Source organism: Pipistrellus kuhlii, unplaced genomic scaffold (genome assembly GCF_014108245.1).
Source record: "Pipistrellus kuhlii isolate mPipKuh1 unplaced genomic scaffold, mPipKuh1.p scaffold_m20_p_2, whole genome shotgun sequence".
Classification (NCBI taxonomy): domain Eukaryota; kingdom Metazoa; phylum Chordata; class Mammalia; order Chiroptera; family Vespertilionidae; genus Pipistrellus; species Pipistrellus kuhlii.
Genome location: NW_023425515.1, coordinates 168,306,930 through 168,332,062, shown reverse-complemented (window position 1 = coordinate 168,332,062; position 25,133 = coordinate 168,306,930). Strand labels below are relative to the sequence as shown.

The following is a 25,133-nucleotide window of genomic DNA, read 5'->3' as shown; positions in this document are numbered from 1 at the left end:
CAGGGCCTAGTAACACCTACCTTTGGCTAGGGTGACCTCTCGGACACTGTAGCCCTCTCGAAGCCGCACAGACACGGTGCTGACCAGGTCGGCTGGCACCTCCTTCTCCGTGTGCTTCTTCCGTCGAAGGGCCAAGGCAGGGTTGCTGCTGGCAGAGACCAAGTGCTCATTAAACAGTCGGTGCTGAGAGCCTAGTGAGGATGAAGAAGGGTACAGTGGTTACCTGTTAGTGGAGAGAGATATGGGGGAGGGACTATGCTGAAATCATGAGGAGAGAACAGGACCAGAGTAGTTAGCCCCAGTTATATTTTCTTTTTAAATATATTTTATTGACTTTTTACAGAGAGGAGGAGAGAGGGATAGAGAGTTAGAAACATCAATGAGAGAGAATCATCGATCAGCTGCCTCTTGCACACCCCCTACTGGGGATGTGCCCGCAACCAAGGTACATGCCCTTGACCAGAATCGAACCTGGGACCTTTCGGTTCGCATGCCGGTGCTCTATCCACTAAGCCAAACCAGTTTCGGCCCCAGTTATATCTTCAGTTCCCCCAAACCCAAACCCTAGATAAGAGTCCCGTATCATCTGGGCCCATCTTACACTTCCCCATGCCCGCACCGGCCCCAGTCGGCCGCTCACCGCAGTAATATTCGGGGTTCAGGGCTTCCCCGCTGCGCAGGAAGGAGTAGAGGAGAAACGCCCGGTGGTAGACAGTCAGACCCAGGTTGCTTGGCTCAGGCTCCGGACAAGTGGATAGGTAAGAGCCAAATGTTGCCATGGCGATGAACTTCATCAATTCCACATTGGGCACGTGGCCAAAACTGCAGTCATAGGAGTAAACTCCGCCCACCTGGAGAGAGTAATTGGAGATCTCGCTCAAAAAGAGGCACCAGGGAATGAAGTGTAAGAGTGGAAGAGAATGGGTTGGTGGCTGCTCCCGTCCCTAGGCCCACAGTGAGGAAAGTGGGCCAGTGTTCTCTCAGGACAGACCACTGTTACTTTCCTCCCCTGAGCCCTCCTGCCTGAAGCCTGTGCCATCTGGTCACACCATTCTTCCTCAAATACCAGCTTGCCCCCATTCGTTAAAGATTTTGGCTACTGGCTCATTGACTTTCTGTCACCATCTTGAGAGACTTCGATGTCTAACAAAGTGATCCTTAAACTTTAGGGTGCATATAAAATACCCGATGACTTTATTAAAATGCAGTAGGTCTGAGGTGGGGCCTGAGAGTCTGCATTTCTAACAAGCTCGCTGATGATGCCAATGCTGCTAGGTAGACAATGCTGCTAGACCATACTTTGTTTTAAAAAAAAAATATTTTCGCCGAAACCGGTTTGGCTCAGTGGATAGAGCATCAGCCTGCGGACTGAAAGGTCCTGGGTTTGATTCTGGTCAAGGGCATGTACCTTGGTTGCGGGCACATCCCCAGTAGGCGGTGTGCAAGAGGCAGCTGATTGATGTCTCTCTCATCGATGTTTCTAACTCTCTATCCCTCTCTCTTCCTCTCTGTAAAAAATTAATAAAATATATTTAAAAAATATATATTTTCATGGAAGGGAGAGAGAGATAGAAACATCAATAATGAAAGAAAATCATTGACTGGCTGCCTCCTGCATGCCCCACACTGGGGATCGAACCTGCAACCCTGACATGTGACCTAACTGGGAATCAAATCATGACCTTCTGGCTCATAGGTCAACACTAATCCACTGAACAATGCCGGCAGGGTATAATCTTATCCCTTTATCTTCCATCCTCCTTCTCCTGCTGCTCTCTGACCTTATTAAGACTGCCAGGCCTTGAATCTCTGCTCTCTCCAAGTGTATCACCAGCCTCCTCATCCTTTCTCAACCCAGTCGGGTCCCTATGTTCAAGCAAATTCATCAACATGATCTCTGAATGCATAATAATCTGGCCACTCATTGTCTATCCTATATAATAAAAGGCTAATATGCAAATTGTCCCCTCGACCAGGAGTTCGACCAGCAGGCAGGCCGGCCAACTGCCCATATCCCTTCCCCCTGGCCAGGCTGGCCAGACCCTACCCATGCACGAATTCATGCACTGGGCCTCTAACACACACACACACACACACACACACACACACCCCGAGTGGTCAGATTATTATGCGTTCAGAGATCATAACAATCTGGCCACTCAGTGTATAGCCCTAAATTGGATGCCAATGGACCCCAAATGGAGAAAAACACATATTTGGGTCAGTTGATACCACTTCAAAACATATGACACCCAACCCAGCTAGTCCTTCAATGCTGGCCTCCTTTCCCTTACAGTACTCATCTTCACCTTCTACTTCAGAGAAATCACAGGCCCTTGGTAGAATTTATCTATGTCTTCACTTCTATCCTTCTGCTCTCAAAGAAAGACTTGACCTTCTCCTTCTCCTCAAATGTTTCTTAAGTCAATGGTCCTCATGCCAATTTAGGGTCTTACTCTATCAGGCTTGCTTTTCTTTCCTTTAGTTTCAAGCTCTGTTTCACCATGGATCCTTAGAAACATGCTTAAGCCTCTAGCTTAAAAAGCAAACAAAACAAAATAGTCAAACACCCCTCTCCTTCCAACCTGCACTTCCCTCTGGCTATTCTCACTCCCCACTTGATTCCAATAGCCAAATTCTTTGTGTCAACACTTGTCCCTACTTCCTTCTAGTCTATCCACTCTTCAACCTATTGCAATCATTTCCCTCAATATCTCTTCACTGAAATGGCCTGAAAAAGATCCCCGTGACTTCCTAATCACCAAGTCCAAAAGGCACTTTTCATTTCTCATATTACATAATCTTTCTGCTGCATCTCACACTGTTAACTACTCCCTTCTTCCCAAAACTCTAAATTCTATTACACTAGAATCTCCTGGTTCTCACCTGATTTTTTCCCTTCGTTGTAAGCTTAGCCCTCTACCTTCGGAAGACCTTTAAACATTAGTGTTTCCTCAGGTTCTTCACTCTCTCTCAAATAGTGCAGTCTCCTGAGTATCAGATATGCATATCCAACTGCTAACTGCTATGAGTAGCAGCCATTATTAAGTAACTAGAGGCCTAGTGCACAACCAGTGGGGTACCTTAGTTTGGCCTGTGGGGATCGGGTGAAACTGGCTCTCAGACATCCCCCAAGGGGTCCTGGATTGCAAGAGGGTAGTTCTTATGTAGTCTTTGTGATAAACCCTGGAATTGGTCTTCCTCTTTTCTGGTTCTGGGTGCTTTACCCAAGAACAGCAGCTGCCAAGTCATGGCAGCTCAGCAGCTCCTGCATCGAGTGGCTGCCCCCTGGTGGTCAGTGTGCGTCATAGCTACCAGTTGGAGTGTCTGTCCCCTGGTGGTCATTGTGTTTCATAGCTACTGGTTGAATGGCCCCTTGGCTTTTATATAGATAGATAATGTACTACATTATGCATTTTATTATTATTTTACATTAAGCACTTTAAATGCATTCTCTCATCCAATGAGGAAGGTACTATTATAATCTCTATTTACAAATAAATCCAACCAAGAAGTGTTGTGCCCAGGGTCACAAGGCTAGTAAGTGGAGTCAGGATTCAGGCCAGGCATGCCTAACTCCAAAGGCCATCCTGGTGACCCATCAAATGCAGCATGCTCAAACCTGGATTCATCATCTTGTCCTCACTATACCCCAACTGCTTCTCTGCGTTTGCTCTGCCAGCTACCCAGTCATCACTGAAGTCAGTACATTGAAGGTATCCTTAACTTCTTTGTCCCTGATCCCTTACCACTTGCTAATCATGTCATGTTGATTCTACCTTTTCATTTTCTCAATCCTATCCTCTTCTCTCCTACCCTACATTCTCCTAACTTAAGCCCCAAGCCTCTTTCACCTGACCACTGCAATTAATAGTGGTCTTTCCTCTATCCCTACCCTTTACCTGCATCAAGAGTGACCTTACTAAAACACAAACCCAACTAGTGACTTTCCTTCTATTTATCTGTGTCACCCACAGAATTATGCTGACACTCAATACAGAACCAGCTTTTCATGCTCTGGCCTCCAGCCTTGTTTCCCATAACTCTTTGCCCCTGCCCCACAGTACATCAATCCAAATCGACTGTAGTTCCCTGAATATACCACTTTCCTCCTAAGCTTGTTAGAGCTGGGTTTTCTGACCCTGACAAACAAAACAGTAGTAACTAATCTATGGGACTGGAGTTGACTGCCAAATTCTGCATTCTTTTTACTCTAACATGCTGTTACTATAACATCCTAAGGAAAGAGGACAAAGACAAGAGTCCTCTCCCACCATTGCCACCTGCCTCTTTCTAGACATGGCATCTCTTCCCACCACACACAAGTAATTATGCTATTTGTTTTATTGGAGAAATCATCGCCTGCAGAGAAAATAACTAATCACATCCCACTTGGTGAGATGCCATACTTCTTCCTCCTTCATCCTAGAAAGTCCTCACCTGTACAAAGGAACACGCCACAGTGCCACTGCGAAGCTGGTTCAGCAAGGTCTCACAGACAGCAACATCAGGGACGCTGGTCACCCCATCTGTGATCACAATGATACCTGGAGCAGGAAACATCAGACTCAGACCCGGGACACTGACCGGTCAAAACCAGGCACTCAACTGATGAAGTGCTTGAAGACCTTGGTGTCTGCCAACAAATGTGTTTTATAAGATTCAAACACCTTTCCTTTCTCCTTCCCTCCTGCTTCTTTCTCTTGAGTGCTGGATCTCAGTCTTTTCCTGAGTGATATCCTTGGAATGCTACTCCTTCCCACCAGGATCCCCGATGACTGTCAGAGCTGCGGGTACTTGAGATATCCACTAACACACACACTTAACTCTTATATAAAACAAGGAAACAGACCCTTTCTCCTGGGGCCTATTAATTCCCTGGAAACTAGCTTTGTTAATAATGCTCCCCCAATATCCTTCCTGAATTCTATTTCCCCAATCCCACCAACATTCTTTCTACTGACCTGCACTAGAGTTTGAGGGGAGCAACTGCAGCGCCAAGATGCCCTGACGAATCATACTGACCAGTCCAAGATCAGCTGTCACCATGGAGACTCCCATCTTCCGGCCAGGGAGCTCCCCCGAGTCTGGGGATTGGTCCTCTGCCTGGCCCAAGTAACAGAAAAGACAAAATGGGACAGACAGCATTGCCACATCCATAGCAAAGCCCGAATTTACAGCAGCTCTGCCCAAGTCAATACAGGCCCAATCATATGAAGACCTCAAGCCCCCAACCATGCAGCCAAACCCTGACAGTGCTTCCTCCCCCAGTGTGTGTTCAGATACTGACCCTCAGATGGACAGGGAGTCCAGCACCAGATTGTACTGGAGCAGGGCTTCCCCACCTTTTGCTAATAAGGCCCTCTTCCCATATTTTACTACTGTCATTATGAAATATTTTATATATCAATGACACCATGTTTCAGACACACAGAACTGCCACCTGTCTGGCTACTTCTGGGACACTGGGAGGAATGAAATGCATTCTAGTGAGCTTTATCCTTGACTGTATAAAGTACTAGCTAGAGATCAAAGCTATCCTTGATCATCTTCTCAGATCCATCAAGGGAGAAGATCCAGGACTAAAAAAAAACAAACATAGCAAATAGCCTTCACACTTTCTCCAACAAGAATTTGGGTCCTGGGAAGAGTATCCGAGCCCTCTTCCCAATAGGGAACCTGTTATGGGTACTCACTAGCACTTCTAATCCTGACTTACTCTGCCTCTGGCCCTTTTTTTCTACCCTCTTTCCCTTCTATATTAGGCTTGCCCCTCCTCTCTCCCCTCTGTTCTTTAATAGCTACTCTTTCTACATGGCCTCTGCTTACTTTGTCTCCCACATACCTGGCTCTGGGGGTCATACTGCTGCTGCAGCATGGTGGCCACCTTATCCTCAAAGAGACAGAGCTGTGCATACACCTGCTGCAGGAACACTTCCCGCTGGGAAGGGTCCAAAAGGCAGCCCTGGATCAGTACCTGAAAATCACGAGGGGAAGACCAAGACATGAAGGTCAGGGGACACTGGGCAGCCCTCCTCCTAACCTCCCCATTTATTCTCCCTCTAAGCAACCCTGACTTCCCACCCAAGCAAGCTGATTCCACAGCCAGTTCCTCTAGATTAGGGGTGTCGAACTCAATCAGAGAAGGGGCCAAAATCTAAAATCCAGCCTAAATCGTGGGCCGAATGGTTTACTGAACAGTCATAAACTGTCATTGTGATTGAAACGCAGCGGAGTGCAGTGATGACAGCGCGGCGCGGGCCACATTGCAAGGCCTGGCGGGACGGATTTGGCCCGCGGGCCTTGTGTTTGACACATGTGCTCTAGATCAGTGTTTTTCAACCTTTTTTGGGCAAAGGCACACTTGTTTCATGAAAAAAATCACGAGGCACACCACCATTAGAAAACGTTAAAAAATTTAACTCTGTGCCTATATTGACTATATATAAAGTAATTCTCTTGAATAGGAATCAAATAAACACAAAGAAAGTATTTTATAATTACTTTATTATGAAATGTTAAGTAAACAAAATAGTGAAAAATTATAAAATTCTTGTCTTGTCTGCACCTACGGCACACCAGGCAACATCTCGCGGCACACTAGTGTGCCGCGGAACAGCGGTTGAAAAACGCTGCTCTAGATCATCTACTCCATCACTCCTCAGCCCAGGTATTTCTGCTCACTGCCCCCAGGTCATGCCACCTTAATCTGGGCTCACAACCTTCCTCCGCTTCAGGTCCTCCACCCTGGGTTCCCCCATATCTCTGCATTGCGGGCAAGAGAAGATCTTCCAACTCCTTCCATCTTTGCCCATAAAATGCCCCACCTCTGGTTAGCAACGCCTTTTTCATTCTACTTCATACATTTTTTATTCTTGTTGATTCCTAAGCACTGTACACAAAGACTATCAGGAAATTTTCTCTCTCTCTCTTTTAAAAAAAAAATATATTTTATTGATTTTTCACAGAGAGGAAGAGAGAGGGATAGAGAGTTAGAAACATCGATGACAGAGAATCATCGATCAGCTGCCTCTTGCACACCCCCTACTGGGGATGCGCCTGCAACCAAGGTACATGCCTTTGACCGGAATCGAACCCGGGACCTTTCAGTTTGCAGGCCGACGCTCTATCCACTGAGCCAAACGAGTCCCGAGAAATTTTCTCTTTTTTAAGTTCCAAATCTTATTCCCCCAATGAATGCTCCTTCCTTCCCTTTACTCTCAGTGATAACTTCGCCACTCAATAAGAATTCCCATCTTACCCTCACCCTGAGGGAATACTACTCTCCAACCCACAGAAAACACCTCCAACTCTGCTACATGTCTATACCCGTGTTCTTGTGCTCCCTTCCAGGCTCTGAAGGAAAGGTTTCTCCTCCTCCCCTTTCCCCCTAAAGCTTATCTCTCTATCTAATCTGGCATCCTCCTTTCTCTAATAGTTTCATTTTCTCTTCATGGGATTTCTTTTCTTCTATTTCCAACATACATAAGTGCTCCCATCCAGGGTTCTTCCTGCCTTTCCCATACCTCTTTTATTCCCCTCTTTCTCTCTCCTAAGCACCAAAGGGCCCTTCTTTTGCTTCTGTAACTTGTTCCCTGAGCCTACACAGCCCAACTGGGCCATTTCTATTACCTCTGTAACTTTCTAAATAAACTTAAGGAAGGAAGGAAGGAAGGAAGGAAGGAAGGAAGGAAGGAAGGAAGGAAAGCCCCCGACCTAAAAATGTCACTAGGGTTGTTCCCTTGGTGGCCTGGGGTCTCTTTTTTTCTCTCCCTATCACACTCCTTCAACCTGTCTCACATGCCCACTTCTCCAAATCTGCTCTCGTGTGCAACAACTCCCTCTTCATTCCCTATTCAGAACCGCAGAAGCGGGTGAGCACAGCCCAAAGAGGGGAGAGGGGCGCTCTATACCACTCTACACACCAGATTGTGAGAAGCAAAATAGAATCAGGGGAAAATAAAAAGATGAGAAAGATGTTCACAGCTGTATTGTTTAGAAAAGTGAAAATTGAGTCAACCTAAGTGTCCAACAATAAATGTTTGGCTAAATACATAGTGATCAAATATGATAAAGCCAAGCAGCCACTAAAAGTCATGTTTCTGCTGAGACCGGTTTGGCTCAATGGACAGAGCGTCGGCCTGCGGACGGAAAGGTCCCAGGTTCGATTCTGGTCAAGGGCATATACTTTGGTTGCAGGCACATCCTCGGTAGGGGGTGTGCAAGAGGCAGCTGATCGATGATTCTCTCTCATCGATGTTTCTAACTCTCTATCCCTCTCTCTTCCTCTCTGTAAAAAAATCAAAAAATATATATATTTTTAGAAAAAGTCATGTTTCTAAAGAATATTTAGCGACACGGAAAAACATTTGCCCTGCCTGGTTTGGCTCAGTGGATAGAGCACCGGCCTGCGGACTGAAGGGTCTCGGGTTCAATTCCGGTCAAGGGCGCATGCCCAGGTTGCGAGCACAACCCCAGTAGGGGGTGTGCAGGAGGCAGCTGATCAGTTATTCTCATCATTGATGTTTCTATTTCTTCCTTTCCCTTCCTCTCTGAAATTAAAAAAAAAAAAATCTATAAAAAAAAGAAAAGAAAGAGAAACACCTATAATTTACTTAAAAAATAGGACACAAAACTGCGTGTCTGGAATGAGCCTGATGTTTCTCCTCTATCTGGATAAACTCCCCAACAGAATAAAGTATTAGTTCTTAGCTATGACATTCAAAGGTTTTCACAATCCTGTCCTTATCTCTCCAGTTTCCTCCTAAACCCACCTCCACATTCAAATTTTGTTGTGTCCAACTAAGTAATATGTAATGAGAACAGTTCCCTAGCTATATCTTTGCTCCACAGGCCACTCTGTCTGGAAAGCTATTTCCCTGTCTTTGAACGGTCAATTTCAATTCTTCTTTCATGACACAATTCAAATGTCTCTTTGTTCCAAGATGAGAACTTCCAACGCCTGCAGAGACATCCAGGCTTTGTTGGATGCTCCCCCACCTTGCTCTCATTGCCCCGAGTCATAACTTATTAGTGCCTTTATCACATTCAACTGAAACTATCTCCTCCAATATCAGTGTCCTCAATTAAACCCTAACCCTAACTCCTCCCATCAGGATAAGGACAGTGTCTGATTCATCTGTGTATTCAGGACCCAATCCAGCCTGGAATAGATCAGGCTTCAGTAAGTGTTTGCCAAACCCAACCAAGTGTGGAGTGATTACCTAATACCTATGCTTGTTCTTGCCTTGGCTATCAACACCTACCAAGTCTGGCCTCTGGGGATGGAGCCCACAACCAACAGTCCTAACAGCTGCACTAGAAGAACACTTTAATTCAGAGCAGAGGGCTAGGATTCGGGTGTGTACCAACTGCTTTGCATATATCCCCCCCCCCCCCCCACCCCCGTATTATATGTAATGCTGAAGGGTATTCTTTAAGAAGAGGAAGAAGAAGAAAAAGGTAAAGATAAAAAATTATGAACAACAAAGTGACAACAAATACATATCTATCAACAAGTGAATCTAAAAATCAAATGAATAAAAAACTCTAATGAACAGAATAAACTGGTGAATGTAATAGAATCAGGGCATGCAGAGGGAGTAGATTGACAATTCTCAGGGGAAAGAGGGTGTGGAGGTTTTGGGAAGAGATTGGACAATGAGCTTAAACCTATGGACAAGGACATGGGGGTGGGATGGGGGAGGGCATGGAGCGGGGTGGGAAATGGTAGGAGGGGAGCTATGGGGGGGAAAAGAGGAACATCTGTGATAATCTGAACAATAAAGATTTAAAAAGAAGAAGTTAGCAGAGTTGGGGACTTTGGGCACACGCAGTAGACTCAGGATAAGGACTTGGTCTCAGGACTACAGAAATGAGGTCTGAGGGTACAAACTTGGAGAGAGGGTGCAATACCTGGTGGGACTGCAGGCCAATAATGGAGGAGTACGCCTGGATAGTTACGTAGATCTCAGGCTGGAAGTCAATGCACGATCCAGGCACTCGGAAGGGCCGAAGCAGCCCACGGAGGCAGCGGGAGAGGGCATGGAAAACTTCATCAAACAAGATCTCCCCGGTGGAATCATCCTGAGGGCAATGCACACAAAGATCTCTCAAGGGTGAGCAAAGGCAGCCCTGGACAGAGGGCAGAGACAAGCAGCTTTCATGGGTCAGTGGGCCTCTTATCTTCAGGTTGATGGCACCTCTAAACACCGTGCCACCACTGGAATGGGATCTGTCTTTAACCACCATTCCCTTACAGCCTGTCTCCTTCCACAACGGTAGGCTGAGATCATTTTTCATTCTTCCCAAGCTTTTCCCACTCCTCCTCACCCCACCTTTTCTTCCACTGTCTCCCCCAGCTCCTTACCACAATGCCAGTAGATGGGCTAAGGTCCAGCTCAATGACAAATCGATACTGCCAAGCCAAGAAGGTGACCTGAGTGGAAGGTACGAGGAGGAATGGCCTTGGGACCACTGGTTCATCTGGCTGCCACCCAGGGGGCAAGACACTGAGGACTTCCAATTCCTGCTCAGACTGAAGCTGACAATTAGGATGAAGAGAAAAGGAAAGTGTCAGGAAAGAGGCACACCTTTTTTCCCAGGGCCTGAACTTCCAGAGCCAAAATGACACAACATTGGCTCTACCTCCCACACCCCAACACATACTTTTCCTATCTGAAAAATTATGAAACAAAATTTTTCCTGAACAGCCTAGGTGGCCGTCAGCAGATGATTGGATTAAAAAACTATGGTATATCTACACAATGGAATACAATGCTGCCATGAAAAAAGAAGGAATTCTCATCATCTGCAGCAACCTGGTGGAATTGGAGATTATGCTGAGTGAAATAAGCCAGTCAATGAAAGAGAAACACCACATGACCAAACTCACTTATGGATAATAAAGAACATTATAAACTGATGAACCAAAAGATAGATATTAGAGACAGTAAAGCAACAAGCAGACTGTCAAATTACAGCGGGGAGGGGAGGGAGATCTGGGAGAGATAAGAGATCAACCGAAGGACTTGTATACATGCAGATAAGTACAACCAACGGACACAAAACTCTGGGGAGGGAGGTTATGTATGGGAGGGAGGGCAATGATAAAATATGTACACAGATAATAATTTAATTAAAAAGAAAATTTTCCTTAAGAATCATCTTGTGGGCAAAGTCACTTGCTTCTCCCAGAGTCAGTCTCCCTTCCTGCCTCTTTCCAGTACTCTCTTAAAAAACAGATTTTCTGAGCCGGCCCCTCGCATCCTGTATGTCTCTGGGCCTCACCAACATCTCCTTGGGTGTGGCCTGCACAGTTTGATGCAGGTGATTGAGGAACCAAGCCAGGCGAACATTTCGGGAGATTCGGTAATCTTTTTTCATCAACAGAAACACCTGCCCAGCTTCTTCCACCTGGGGACAAAGAGACATTAATAAATTCATAAAAATTCACTGTATTCCTCCTACTGGTATATACAGGTCACTGTGCAAGTAATCTGTCTGAGGAGCTCACAATCCATAAGTGAGATGCAAGGCAGCAAAGATAAAAGCTTACTCCCACCTGCATGTAAGGTGTGCCCAAGGATTCAATTCTCAGCTCTCTGATCCCATCCCCCACTGCAGATCTCTATGCAGATGAAGTGACCTTTACACATTATCAAATGTTCATGTGAGTTTCTCCTATAAACTATAAGCTTCTTGAAAGCAGGGATTGTATCTTGTTCTAGCTTTGTGTCCCTATGCGTGGAAAATTGCTAAAAATAGAACAGATGCTTAATAATGCTAGATAGTTCATCCTAATAACCCCAACGACAGTAGAAACTAAAATAGGGGGACATCTAGCACTCAGGCTGTATCAGGCCCAAAAATTCATTTGGTCTGCCAATGCATTAGGGATGAATTAATTAAATGTTTGACCAAATATAGCAGGCTAATTTTTAAGGTGATAAATTTGTATGGCCTATGAATGTTATAAATATTCAAATGGCCATGAGCTACTTCCTACCTGGGTGGAAGTGCAAGCAGCTGATCAGACAAGGCATTCTGGGGCTCGTCCTGTGGTAACCTCATCCTGAGGCGCTGCCACGCTTCCCTGTGGCACGATGCTGAGCCCACACAAACTTCTACACTTCCTTTGCCACGGTCCCTTGCCCTCCACCCCTCTTTGGTTTTAAAAGTTACAGACATTCTTATAACCAGAAATACTTGGCTGAGAATAGTTTTTCTCTTATTATACAAGACTCCTTCTTTTTTTCTTCTTTTTATTTTATTTTATAATCTGCATCTATAATTATAATATTCCTACAATTAAAAAAAAAATCCCCCTGGCTACCATGTGATTCAGAAAGTTTCCTTAATGACCAGTAGGGGGTGTGCAGGAGACAGCTGATTGATGTTTCTCTTTCATTGATGTTTCTAACTCTACCCCTCTCCCTTCCTCTCTGTAAAAAAATCAATAAAATATATATTTTTTAAGTCAGCTTCAACTAACCTTTGAGACAAGTGAGCTTAGTTGTACTTTAAGAGATTTTTAGAATAAGACAGACAAGAACTGGCAATTAATTGGGAGTGAGAAAGTGATAAAAGAGGAAGGTGTCAGGGTTGACTAAGGTAGCATCAGAAACCAGTAAGTGGCAGAAAGATTTCCAAGTTAGCTAGGAAAAATCAATATAGTTATTTACCATCACTTCTAACCACAACCTCCTAAAAAAAGTCCCATCAAATTAGTCTTATTGCCAAGCCCCTACAATGAGAAAAGGGGTCTACTGGCATGAGAGAACCTGCAGTCATTACTTGCCCTCTCTTTCTCTGATGCAGTCTCAGAGTGGGCAACCTTTCCCTCAGGATTGACTGAGCTGGTATGGGTGTGATATTAGTCACCATGCTTGTGTTTGAGTTGACTATGCTGGATCCCAGCCAAGCTTCTTATCTGGAAAAGGATAGGCTGGGGCCCAGAGTATTATCAGAACAGGAAGAATATCCCACCCTGGCTGAGTCACAGGTTCGAGTAGCTTAGTTGGTTGGAGCATTGTCTTGATGCACCAAGGCTGCAGGTTTGCTCCATGGTAGGGGCAAATACAAGAATCAACAAATGAATGCATGGATGAGTGGAGCAACAAATGTATGTCTCTCTCCCCCTTAAATCAAGAAATAAATTTAAACACACACACACACACACACACACAAAAGAATATCCCAATTTAGCAATCTTTCATGTTTATTACCTTATCGCCAGGGCCTAGTGCAGTGCCTGGCATATAAGATGCTTAAAACAGTTTTGCTGAGAAAATGAATTCACGCTATGTTCTCAGCAAAGTAAACTTAACATTTAAAACTAATCATAATCAGGGTGAGAAAATCTCAACACTAGCCTCCACACTATTTTCCTTTGTTTTTCTTTGGTAGGTAGAGCATATGTCGAAGCATCAACACTATACGAACAGCTGGGGACATTTGGTCACTCTATCCTCTAGAACACGTGTCAAACACAAGGCCCGCGGGCCAAATCCGTCCCGCCAGGCCTTGCAATGTGGCCCGCACCGCGCTGTCATCACTGCACTCCGCTGCGTTTCCATCACAATGACGGTTTATGACTGTTCAGTAAACCATTCGGCCCTCGATTTAGGCTGGATTTTAGATTTTGGCCCCTTCTCTGATTGAGTTCGACACCCCTACTCTAGAACTAAAATCTTGGCAATGATTTCCTGCGCTGTTAGGTATCTCTGTTGGGCATTCACAAAGCAGTCTATAATTCTTCATAGCACCCACCACAGTTTACAATCAAAGAATTGATGTACTTTTTATTTGTTTATTTATTCGCGTTATAAGAGAAAGTTTATTTAAAAAGTCACAGAGGTGGTAGAGGTGAGGCAGCTGGGCTGCGTGGGCTCAGGAAACAAGTTGCAGAAGTAAAAGAAGGGCCCTTGGAGCCTAGGAGAGAGAAGGGCAAAGGTAACATGCCTGGAGGGTGGGGGGGGGGAGGGAAAGGTGCTAAGCAAACTGTTCATGCACTTTTAAAAATATTTTTAATTGATTTTTTTAGAGAGAGGAAGGGAGAGGGAGAGAAGAAAACATCCTTTGGCTGCTTCCTACGCACCCCCTACAGGAGATTGACCTAGCAACCTGGGCATGTGCCCTGACCAGAAACGGAATAGACAACCTCTGGGTACATGGGCGGACACTCAACCAGCTGAGCCAGGCTGGCCAGGGCTTTATGTACTTTTTAATGTTTGTTTCTCCTACAGGTCTAGAAGCCCCAGAGGCTTTGTCTACATAATGTTCTTTGCTGTATCCTTAGAAACTAGCACAGCACCAAAGCACGCTAGGTATTTAAATATTTGTTGAATAAATGCATGAAAGAGAAATTGCTCTCACTATCGATTTACCAGTTATTCTTAATTTTCCACCTTTATTGACATCTGCTCTTTGTTGTTCAAGAGTTTCCATCCTTCCTCATCACCCACTTGATGGAAAAACTAACTACTCTATTGTTTGGGATTTTCCTTTGCTTTCGTGAAAGCTGTGGTATTTTTGTTGGTTTGTTTTTAAACCAGTTTTTTACTAGTCTGTTCTTTTTTAGTATTATATTCTTTTTTGCTCTTCTTGGAATCTGGGGAGAAGGTTCTGATGTGCATTCTAATAGATGTGTTTTGAAAGAAAGTGTGATTTGATAGCTGAGACTATGGGCCTGAGCTTTAGTCCTCCTGTATAAAATACCACCAGCTACCCCAAAGGTATATGGAAGTATAAATACACACATCAGTATAGTGACAAGTCAGTCAACAATCAGTTGCTTCTGAGTCTATCAAACATCTGATGACAGTCTGGAGTCTTTGCTTTTCTGTAATAAATATCTCCAGGTTCTTTAAGTCTTATATGGCATGACTTCAAATTTCCTTATTAATTTATTTTATATAATATGCCTATGAATGAACTCTGATTGATCTACTTCTCAACCTAAAATGTGGGGACTGATATGGAACACAATACCCAGGTGAGGTCACATATTCAGAGTCCCCTAGATTCTATTTATATTTTTAAAAGCTTTATCATACCATACTTAGGAAACCTCTATGACTTTCTCACTTGTGCTGCTAAATCCCCCCGCCCCCCAATCTGTCCTCATATATCTGGCTTTTTGGGACACATACAATTATTCAATTAGTCCTATTATATTGGGTAAATTCAGTCTATTATTCTAATGTGAAGCTAAGAGAGGGCTCCTTTTTCTTCTAATAAGTCTCTTTACAGCTTAATTTACCTAATTAGATCAAGAAGGCATCGTCCTCATCCAAGTCCAAAGAGGACAAAGGCAAGGTGAGCATGCATTCATTTATCAGCCAACAAATTTATGAAAAGCCTGCCACATACCAGCACTAGGTCCTAAGTATACAATGGAAAGCAAAAACTGGCATTCTCTATTCTCACAAAATTATATGCATTATTCTTAGAGGACTCTGGCAAAGAGAAAGCAGCGTTTTGGAGTCAAGAGATCTGAAGTCAAATCTGATTCTACTACTTACTATCTAGGCAAGCTTGGAAAAGTTAATTAATTTTTTCCAGGCCTTAGTTTCTTCATTGATACCACGTAAATAAGAATATCTATTTCATAAAGATATTGTTACAATTAGACAGGAGAGTCAGAACAATGATAGAGGAAGCCTATCATTCTTTGGAACAATTATTGAGGCCTACATACCATTTATAACAAGATGAATAAAATACTGCACTGCGTATCATGTATATCAGTATAAAAGAAACATTCCCATCTCATTAACTTGTTTTTTGCACCAGTGTCTTTGTAGTTAAGATGTAATCCAAGCTTTGTGCTGTTTTCAGTTGAGTCCCATGAAAAATGTACTCTCCCTCCCCTATCCTCCCCCCCCCCCCCCCGAACTGTCTGAAGCCTCCTTACCACCACTATACATATGACATAGTCCTGAAACTCTAGTATGATCTCAACCTGAATTTTCTTCCAGCCTCTTCTCTCACCAATCTCCCGCTGAGTTAAGAGTCCCTAGGATCAAATGCTTGTTCTGCTGCTTATCAGTGTAAGGTCTTGGTGAAGTTACTTAAACTTTCTGTGCCTCAGTTTCCTTATCTGTGAAAGGGGGCTAACAAAAGTATCTATTTCATGAGGGGGAGTTAGAAGTATTAGATGACCCTCAGCAAGCACTCTGTGTTAGCTATTCCCATTGTCACACTGTAGCCACTAGTAGCTGCTTCCTCTCAGCTATCCAAAGGCTCCAAGCTCCTTCTCACTTCAGGGTTCTCACTATTCCTTCAGTCTCTCATGCTTAGGGCTTAAATGTTATTCCTCTGAAGCAACTTCCTGATCTACCTCTGCTCCTACCATTTCTTTCTTTCTTTCTTTTTTTAAAAAAATATATTTTATTGGTTTTGTACAGAGAGGAAGGAAGAGAGATAGAGAGTCAGAAACATCGATGAGAGAGTCATCGATCAGCTGCCTCTTGCACGCCCCCTACTGGGGATATGCCCACAACCAAGGTACATGCCCTTGACCGGAATCGAACCCGGGACCCTTCAGTCCCCAAGCCGATGCTCTATCCATTGAGCCAAACCGGTCCCAGCTGCTCCTACCATTTCTTAACAAAGTAGGTTAAGAACTGCTGTTAAATACTCATTCAACTCTATATTTTTCCTTTGCAGCACTTATTATCATAATTCAATGTTTGCTTACTCCATTAAAATAGGAAACATGTCTTACACTGCCCCATATCCACCCTAATAATTAACACAATCCTGGGATCCATAACAGCACTCAAAATATTTCAAGTATTTGATGAACGAATGATTTCTTAAATCTGACTAGGCCCAAATCAAGCCTAAAGGGCAGTCACTTCCGCCCACCGGCAGAACAACTCTTTACTATCTTTACTTCTTGAGATAACATTTTCAGAAATGCAAATCAAGAACTTAACAAATGCTTACTTTTTGGCTGAATGAGACTCCCAGGAGTGAGTTTTGACTGTGACTTTAGATCTGCACTGTTCAATATGGTAGGTACTACTACATGGGGCTACTAAGCACTTGAAGTGTTACTGGTAGTATAAAATGATATGTGCTGAAGTGTAAAACACACATAAGACTTTAAAGATCTGGTACAAAAAAGAGAATGTTAATATCTCAGAACTTAAAACTATTTATTATAAGTTAAAGTGATATTTTGGAAATACAGGATTAAATAATATATAACTAATTTTTCTCCGATTCTTTTTACCTTTTTAAATGTGGCTACTAGAAGAAAAAAAAAATAAATAAATGTGGCTACTAGAAAATTTACATATATGATTTGCATTAGGCCTAGAAAGTATGTTGTATTTCCCCATTTTATTTAATTTTAATCCATAACAAAATAGACTACAAATTTTTTGTTTTTCTCAATACTGGTATTTCTGATAAATGGGTTATTCCTGTGAATATGTCTGATTATTTTAAATAAGGCATAATTTCCTACTTAATCCTGAGTCTCATCACATCAAATCCCAGTGAACTGGTGATTTGCCATTTCATGGCTACTTTATTATTTATGAACTAGAGACCCGCTGCATCAATTTGCACTCGGGGGAGAGGGGCCATGGGCGGTTGGTGGGCTGGCTCTGCCCCCTGGTCAAACTCCCGGTAGTGCATATCAGCCTTTTATTATATAGGATATTTATTATTACTAAACATTATGGTTAAGAACATAAGATCTGGAGCCAGGCCACCTGTTTTTGGAGTCCTGGCTCTACTACTTACTGGCTGTGCCACTTTGTTTCTCTGAGTATCTCTGTGCCTGTTTCCACAACTGAAAAATGGGGGTGATAATAGTGTTTACTTCATAGGGTTGAGAGCAATAATTGGTATTGGAAAAGTGCTTAGGATGATGCCTGGTATGCAGTAATCATTTAGTAATGACTATTACGTGTGTCATCCTACACACCCCTCACCCTTCCCATCTACTCATATTCTCTTGTAATACTGGACACCTCTCCTAGTGATGTGCCTTCCAAGTCTGAGCAATTTTATGCTCGGAGCTTCTAACTCCAGAATTCTGCTACCCGCCAGCTGAGTAGCACCTGAGTCAGATGCTTAACCTCCCTCACTTTTCCATTTCCTTATCTGTGAACGAGAATGAGTATTGACACCTTCTTTGCACAAGTTTGGATAACACAAGATACCTGAAGTTCCTTTCGTGGTCCTTACTATCTAATTGACACCTCAAATGCATTTTCTGGTTTAAAACATGTGATCCTCACAACACCCTAAGATAGGTATTTTATGAAGGAAACAACATCTGGGATGTAAAAATCTTGCCCCAAGTTATTACAATATTGGAACGAGGTTTCCCTCCGAGACAAAGATATTTTCACGAAACCAAAACTGCTTTCCCTAAGCACGAACGCTAGAAATGTGTTCTTTCATGCCGTTTATGGGATTCCAATGTTTGCAGAAATCGGCAAAGCTTATCGCCCTGTTGCCCCCTGAAACCGCAGCAGAAAATCAAAATAAAGGGTTTAGCACTATTATTCGGTCAAAGAACCCAAGAGCCGTAGAGTCGGCGGCGTGGATGAAATTTCAGGAAACAAAACAAAGCGGCGAGTTTCCCCAGGAGGAAATCGCGGACCCCGGGGAGGAGGCTCCGTTGACATGCCTTCGGGGCTAGCCCGGTCGCCCCCAGACCCGGAGGAGGCCACGGCCGTCCCAGGCCGCCGGACCCTGGGGTCTCGGGCACCAGAGCTGCGCCCGCCCGCCCGCCCCTCACCTCCGGCTCCGGGCGTTCCGAGGCCATCACAGCGCTCCCGCGCCGGCCCGGGCCAGGGACCCCTGACCCAGCCACCGCGCACCTGGCAGGAACCGGAAGTGAGTGGGCGGGACAACGTATGAGCTCTCTGATTGGTGGGAGAAACCCTCTCAGCGTGACTCGTTGACTGGAAACCGGAAAAGGAGGTCGTTGCCCCAGACACAGCCGCCGCTATGCAGGTGAGTATCTGTCAGGTAGGGGCTATCGATAAGGCCTCCTAGCTTCGGTTGACCGGACCGAGAGTAGGCTGACCGAGGAGAGAGTGAAGAGTTGAAGCTGAGAGTAGGGGCAGAGCCTGAGGCTGACACTTAAGGGGACGTGGGCTTGGGGGGCGAGGCCTACTCTGGAGGAGAGGCGGAGAGATGGGTCGGGAGCCCCGCCGACCGGAGGCAAACTACGGCTCTATCGGGAGGGAGGAAGCAGCACTGATTTGCTAGGTTATGGGAAAGGATCAGGTTGTAATTTGGGAAGGTTGAGCTAAGGAAGATGACTCAAGAAAGTGCTGGGTTGGCCGGCTGTTGGCTGGACGCTGTTGGATGCCGAAATAACAGGGAATCTGTCATTGGAGAGAAGCCCGAGGGATGAAGAAATGGTGGAGCCCCTGTGGCTAGAAGCTAAACTCATTATAACCTGAGGCCCTAGGTGGCCCCTGTCCTGCACATTGGCGAGTTTGCAAGACCATTTCCCAATCTGTGCCCAAAATAAAACTGGAGGCTGTAGATAGAGAAACATTATTTTGCAGACCCTCCAGCATGTACAGTTTTTTGTGTGTGTTTTTTGGCTGGTGCTTAGGACATGTGCCTTTTAAAAAATATTTTTTATTGATTTCAGAGAGGAAGGGAGAGGGAGACAGAGATAGAAACATCAATGACGAGAATCATTAATCTGCCTCCTGCATGCCCCCTACTGGGGATCAAGGCCTCCTCCCCCGATGTGCCCTTGACTGGAATTGAACCCAAGACCCTTCCATCCCCAGGCTGATGCTCTCTCCACTGAACCAAACCAGCTAGGGCGACATTTGCATTTTTTAATTTTATTTTTATTGTATTGCTGACAGTATTACAGATGTCTCCCATTTTCTTCCTTTTTGTCCCCTCAACCCCCACCCCAGGCCTTCCCCATTCATTATGTAGTTTGGTTTATCATAGTTTCTTGCACCGGTAGTCTTGTCAGTAAAGGTTTATAAGCCTGTGAAAGGAGCACAGGAATGTTGGCACAGAGGTAAAATGAGTGCAGATTAATTCAGCAAGGAGAAGGTTGAAACATCAAATGCTGAAGGCAAATGAAGCATTGGGGCAAGGGGTGCGGCGGTGGTACACGGCCAGTCAGAGGTCAGAGAAACCTTCACGTACAGGTAGATTTCTCAGAGATTGTGTGCCATTGACAAGAACAGCCTGGCTCACAAGGTGAGCTCTAGAACAGAGTTGTACTGCAGAGGTACACAAAATGAATAAACCCAGACACTAGGTCTCAAGAAAATTTCTCAGTGAGACAATAGAGTATACCTAGTAGAGAGAAAAACCAGGCATGAATTAGGAAAGGATGGAGAAAGGAATCACTTGGTAGGAAGAATCACGTTCAGGTGAATGAGTTGAAAGGTCTAAGGGTTGATGCTCTCTGTAACCCAAATACCAAAGATAGAAAACAGTCCGGCTCTCCTGTGCCAATGAGATCCTGTGTTACTTAATAGTGTTGCATACTGCCGTCCTGGCTCTTCAGCCTGCCTTTGTATGTGTCATACTCACACTCATCTGGGTAACCAGCCTGTCCCTGTTGGTGCAGAGGGAGGAGAAGCAGCTCGAAGCATCATTAGATGCACTGCTGAGTCAAGTGGCTGATCTGAAGAACTCACTGGGGAGTTTCATTTACAAACTGGAGAACGAGTATGACCGGTTGACCTGGTAAGGGTGGTCAGGGTAATCTGGGGAGGGCTGCATGGGTGGGGGTGGGGGGCAAGCCTCCTGGTGAATAGGACACCTCTAGTGATAGAGCCATTTATCAGTTTGAAAACATCTTATGATTTGGTAAGAGCTAGGTTTCCCAATACTTAGCAAGTGAAGTATAATTTAGGGCCTCCATGGCAAGGAAGTAGAGAAATGCCCAGTTTCCCAACCCAGGTTCTTTCTAGCTTTTGATCCTCACCCTTTGACTTCTTTGAAAATAAATCCTCCCACTACAGTAGAAACACAAAGGTCTTCCTGGATTTCTTGCCATAGATATGGGCGAGTCTTTTAAGTCCAACCTACTCTGGAAATATAGTTCCTATTTCCAGGCCAGAAAAGAGGCTTTTACTCCGTTTCTGAACTTTTAGTGATAACAGTGTAGGCATGGTTCCTATTTTCTGTTCTTCACCCCATCCAAGTAATGAACTGTCTTTTTTCTCCATCCTTGCCAGAAACTGAACGTGTGTCCCTCTTTTCTAACCCCACAATCCCTATAAGACACTCTGGTTCCCACCCAGTCCAGCTCTAGGGCTATGATGAGTCTTTTGGGGGCGGGTCTGGGTATTCCTAATCTGAAGGATCCCTTTGAGGCTACTTCAGTGGAAATATGCTGACACCTTCTTACTACCACCAGGCCCTCTGTCCTGGACAGCTTTGCCTTGCTCTCTGGACAGTTGAACACTCTGAACAAGGTCTTGAAGCATGAAAAGACACCACTGTTCCGTAACCAGGTCATCATCCCTCTGGTGTTGTCCCCAGACCGTGATGAAGATCTCATGGTAAGAGGAGGAGAAGGGTACAACTTGGGAAATCAAGTTCTTCGATAAGGACCTAGAGCACAGTTGTTGGCTGGTTATTGTAGAAGTTCTGAATGTGGAGCAGTATATGGCAATAAAAAGGGAGGCTGCATTTTGGAGGCCTTGCTTTTCGTCCTGGAGTTGGGGAGCTACTCCCAAATAAACCTGAGGACCTTGCTCCCAAGGCAAAGGCCTTTCTCATCTCACCTATCTCAAGCGAAATGCATGTTCTTTTGTGACTTTGTATATTTTAGCCTTTGATTAAAATGTAGCAGAGAGGTTTGCCCCTGTGTCTAGTACAGATGGGAGTGCGAGGAGACAGAAATGAATGATGGAGTGAGGAGTATAGTGTCGTAGGAAGCTAAGTATCATATGTCTTGGGCTGTGTTTTCCCTAAAAATGCACTGTTTGCCTGTGACAGGAACTATATATCGGTCCAGATGGAATCATCTGGGAATGCCTAGGATGATTAATAAAATCTGTGTTTACAGCGGCAGACTGAAGGACGAGTACCTGTTTTCAGCCATGAGGTAGTCCCTGACCATCTGAGAACTAAGCCTGACCCTGAGGTTGAAGAGCAAGAGAAGCAGCTGACAACAGACGCAGCCCGCATCGGTGCTGATGTAGCTCAGGTTGGACTGATTCACTGCCCTGCTGCCCCCCATCCCCCAAGTCCCACATGAGAAGCTAGGCTTTACCATTGCTGTTTTATAGGTTGCATAGTTGATTGCATATAAATGGCCCCTAGAAGAGCACAAGAAAGCAACTTTCCCTAAATCATTTCTTGCTTGCCCTAATCTCTACCAATTTGTGTGTTACAGAAGCAGATCCAGAGCTTAAATAAAATGTGCTCAAACCTTTTGGAGAAAATCAGCAAAGAGGAACGAGAATCAGAGAGTGGAGGTATGGAGCGATCGGTGGCAAAATAGAGAAGGAAAGTCTTGAGTTTAATCCTAACTCCATAAGTCAGATACTCTTTTCTCTTTTATATAAAACTAGAGTCCTGGTGCACAAAATTTGTGCACTGGAGGGGGTTTTTGTCCCCCTCAGCCCAACCTGCACCCTCTCCAATCTGGGACCCCTCAGAGGATGTCTGACTGCCGGTTTAGGCCCGATCCCTGTCACAGTCCAGGACCAATAGCTTCTAACTGCTCACCTGCCTGCCTACCTGATTACCCCTAACTGCCCTCCACCCCTGCTAGCCTGGTCATCCCCAACTGTCCCCCCTGCTGGCCTGGTCTCCCCTCACTGCCCTCTCCTCTGCCAGTCTGGTGCCCCCAACCTCCCCCCTTCGGGCCTGGTCGCCCCACACAGCCTGCTGCTCGTCGTTTGGTCGCCCCTCACTAACCCCCCTGCCGGCCTGGTCGCCCCATGCATCCTGTTCAGTTGTCTGTTCGGTTGTGATGGCCGCTTAGGCTTTTATATACATAGAAGGTTAGAAACTTGCTTAAAGGCGCGCAGCCAATAGTAATTAGTATTAGAGTTCCCTGGCTGGTGTTCTAAGTGTTTAGCACAGCAGTTCCTGTCACTGAAGGGTTGCAGGTTTGACTCCCAATCAAGGGCATGTGCCTCATTTTCAGATTCATCACCAGCCCTTATCCGGGTGCATGTTGGAGGCAACCAATTGATGTCTCTTTCACATCGATGTTTCTCTTCCTTTCTCCCCCTCCTTCCCTTCTCTCCCTCTAAAAATCAATGGGAAAAAAAAATATCCTCAGGTGAGGATTTAAAATAAAAATAAATTTTAAAAAAATGGAGATGGGCTGAAACTGGTTTGGCTCAGTGGATAGAGCGTTGTTCTGCGGACTGAAGGGTCCCAGGTTCGATTCCGGTCAAGGGCATGTATACATTGGTTGCGGGCACAACTGGTTGATGTTTCTCTCTCATTGACGTTTCTAGCTCTCTATCCCTCTCCCTTCCACTCTGTGGAAAATCAATAAAATATATATATATATTTTAAATAAAAAACAATAAAAAAAATGGAGACGGAAAGAGGGATAAGATCACTTTTATAGGAATGGTGGTTAGTAGCGAAGTGAGGACATAAAAGAGTGAGCTGCTTAGAAAAGGGTACATATCCATTTTGTTAGCTTTTTGTGTTTAAGTCCAGCCCTGAAACAGATGGAGGAAATGGGCAAAGTGAAAAGGGAGAATTCTGAGATAGTTGTGGAGATTCTTTGGCTCTTCCTCTGGGCTACTAGGGAGTCTAGATGCTGCTAAAGTCAGAACTCTAAGCCCTGGTACTCATACTGGTCTTCCTACTGCTAGGCTCAGTCTAGGGTTAGAGGTGTACCTCAGGGTCCTCACTCAGCTTTTTCTTCAGGTCTCCGGCCAAACAAGCAGACCTTTAACCCTGCAGACACCAATGCCTTGGTGGCAGCTGTCGCCTTTGGAAAAGGGCTGTCTAATTGGAGACCTTCAGGCAGCAGCGGACCTGGCCAGCCAGGCCAGCCAGGAACTGGAACGATCCTTGCAGGAGCCTCAGGATTGCAGCAGGTGCAGATGGCAGGTGCTCCAAGCCAGCAGCAGTCAATTCTCAGTGGGGTGCAAATGGCCCAAGCAGGTCAACCAGGTAAGGTGGCAAGGGTTGACATGGTGACAGACCTTGAGCAGGGAAGTGAGAATAAGCTGAATTGTCTGAGCCTCCAGTCTTCCCAGACCTGGAGATTTTCTCCCATTCTCCTGGACTATGACCCAGAAAACTATTTTTAAGAGTAAAAATCTCATTTGTGATGCTAACAAACTCTAGAAAATGAAGAATAACCTTGAATAGCAGAAACTGCTCTCACCTCCAACCCCTATCTCAGACCTCTGTCTCAACTGCCCTTCTGTTTCTTAGATATTAGGTATGTATGGGGCTTTTTCTTAGAGAAACCGAAAGTCAGACCTTAATTTAGACCATTTGGTAGGTGGGTTGTTGAGAATTGATAAGCAGCAAGTTTCCAGTGCTACATGCATCCTTTTCTCCACATTCTGTCCCTCCTGCTCACTTTTAGTGATGATGAGAACAGTCTGGAGGAGTTCAGATGCAAGTAACTAGAAGAGATATTTCCTTCAACACTGTCTGAGAAAAGGGACAATTAAAATAAATGAATATATATATATTTTTTTACCTGTGATGGGGGTCACACAGACTTAGCTATCTTTTCTAGGAATAGGTGAGCAGGAGTCAGATCCCTCCCACTACCTCCTCTCCCCCCAAACAGCCCTTCCCTCTTAGATACCTTCAGGGAGAGAGCTGGTATGCAACCACGCCTCTGAGCTTTGGCGTCCAGGGCCAGATGCTACAGAGGGTTCTGAGATGATAGAGAGGGTGGCAGGAGGAAACTTGAGAGACCACATTTCTGAATTATCATAAAAGTATTGCTATGTATCAGGCGTCTTTCTTTATGTTCCTTGTAGGGAAAATGCCAAGTGGAATAAAAACCAACATCAAGTCAGCTTCAATGCATCCCTACCAGCGGTGAGTGTGGCCAGCGACCTCTGCTGCCAGATGCTCTTTGTAGAGCTGGGCAGTGAAATTGCCTTTTGCCCAAACTGACCTAGCTGGGTACAATAAAAGGACATGGGCTTTCAGCAACAGACAAA

At 44.9% G+C, this 25,133-nt stretch overlaps 2 protein-coding genes across 6 annotated transcripts in view; one reads left to right on the top strand and one right to left on the bottom strand.

The window, feature by feature from the left end:
- Nucleotides 1-18,863, bottom strand: part of SZT2 (SZT2 subunit of KICSTOR complex) — a 50,270-nt gene extending 31,407 nt beyond the window's left edge. For all 5 annotated transcript variants that reach the window (XM_036446987.2, XM_036446989.2, XM_036446988.2 and 2 more), the window contains exons 1-9: nucleotides 18,767-18,863; nucleotides 11,290-11,415; nucleotides 10,370-10,543; nucleotides 9,916-10,086; nucleotides 5,846-5,977; nucleotides 4,965-5,106; nucleotides 4,441-4,547; nucleotides 641-851; nucleotides 21-191 (exon numbers count right to left, since the gene is read on the bottom strand). In XM_036446987.2, the coding sequence (XP_036302880.1) occupies nucleotides 21-191; nucleotides 641-851; nucleotides 4,441-4,547; nucleotides 4,965-5,106; nucleotides 5,846-5,977; nucleotides 9,916-10,086; nucleotides 10,370-10,543; nucleotides 11,290-11,415; nucleotides 18,767-18,793 (1,261 nt within the window). In that variant the 5' untranslated portion in view covers nucleotides 18,794-18,863. The remainder of the gene's footprint in view (nucleotides 1-20; nucleotides 192-640; nucleotides 852-4,440; nucleotides 4,548-4,964; nucleotides 5,107-5,845; nucleotides 5,978-9,915; nucleotides 10,087-10,369; nucleotides 10,544-11,289; nucleotides 11,416-18,766) is intronic.
- MED8 (mediator complex subunit 8) lies at nucleotides 115-25,133 on the top strand. The gene is made up of 8 exons (XM_036447001.2): nucleotides 115-122; nucleotides 18,949-18,984; nucleotides 20,588-20,706; nucleotides 21,383-21,527; nucleotides 22,037-22,177; nucleotides 22,367-22,448; nucleotides 23,869-24,117; nucleotides 24,948-25,133. Exons 2-8 carry the CDS (start codon nucleotides 18,979-18,981, stop codon nucleotides 25,010-25,012), a joined length of 807 nt encoding a protein of 268 aa, XP_036302894.1. The 5' UTR covers nucleotides 115-122; nucleotides 18,949-18,978; the 3' UTR covers nucleotides 25,013-25,133.

Excerpts from the sequence above, each read along its gene's own strand:
- MED8 (XM_036447001.2), top strand. Across the intron at positions 21,528-22,036 it reads ACCGTGATGAAGATCTCATG|CGGCAGACTGAAGGACGAGT; the intron begins GTAAGAGGAGGA and ends CTGTGTTTACAG. Across the intron at positions 22,449-23,868 it reads ACGAGAATCAGAGAGTGGAG|GTCTCCGGCCAAACAAGCAG; the intron begins GTATGGAGCGAT and ends CTTTTTCTTCAG.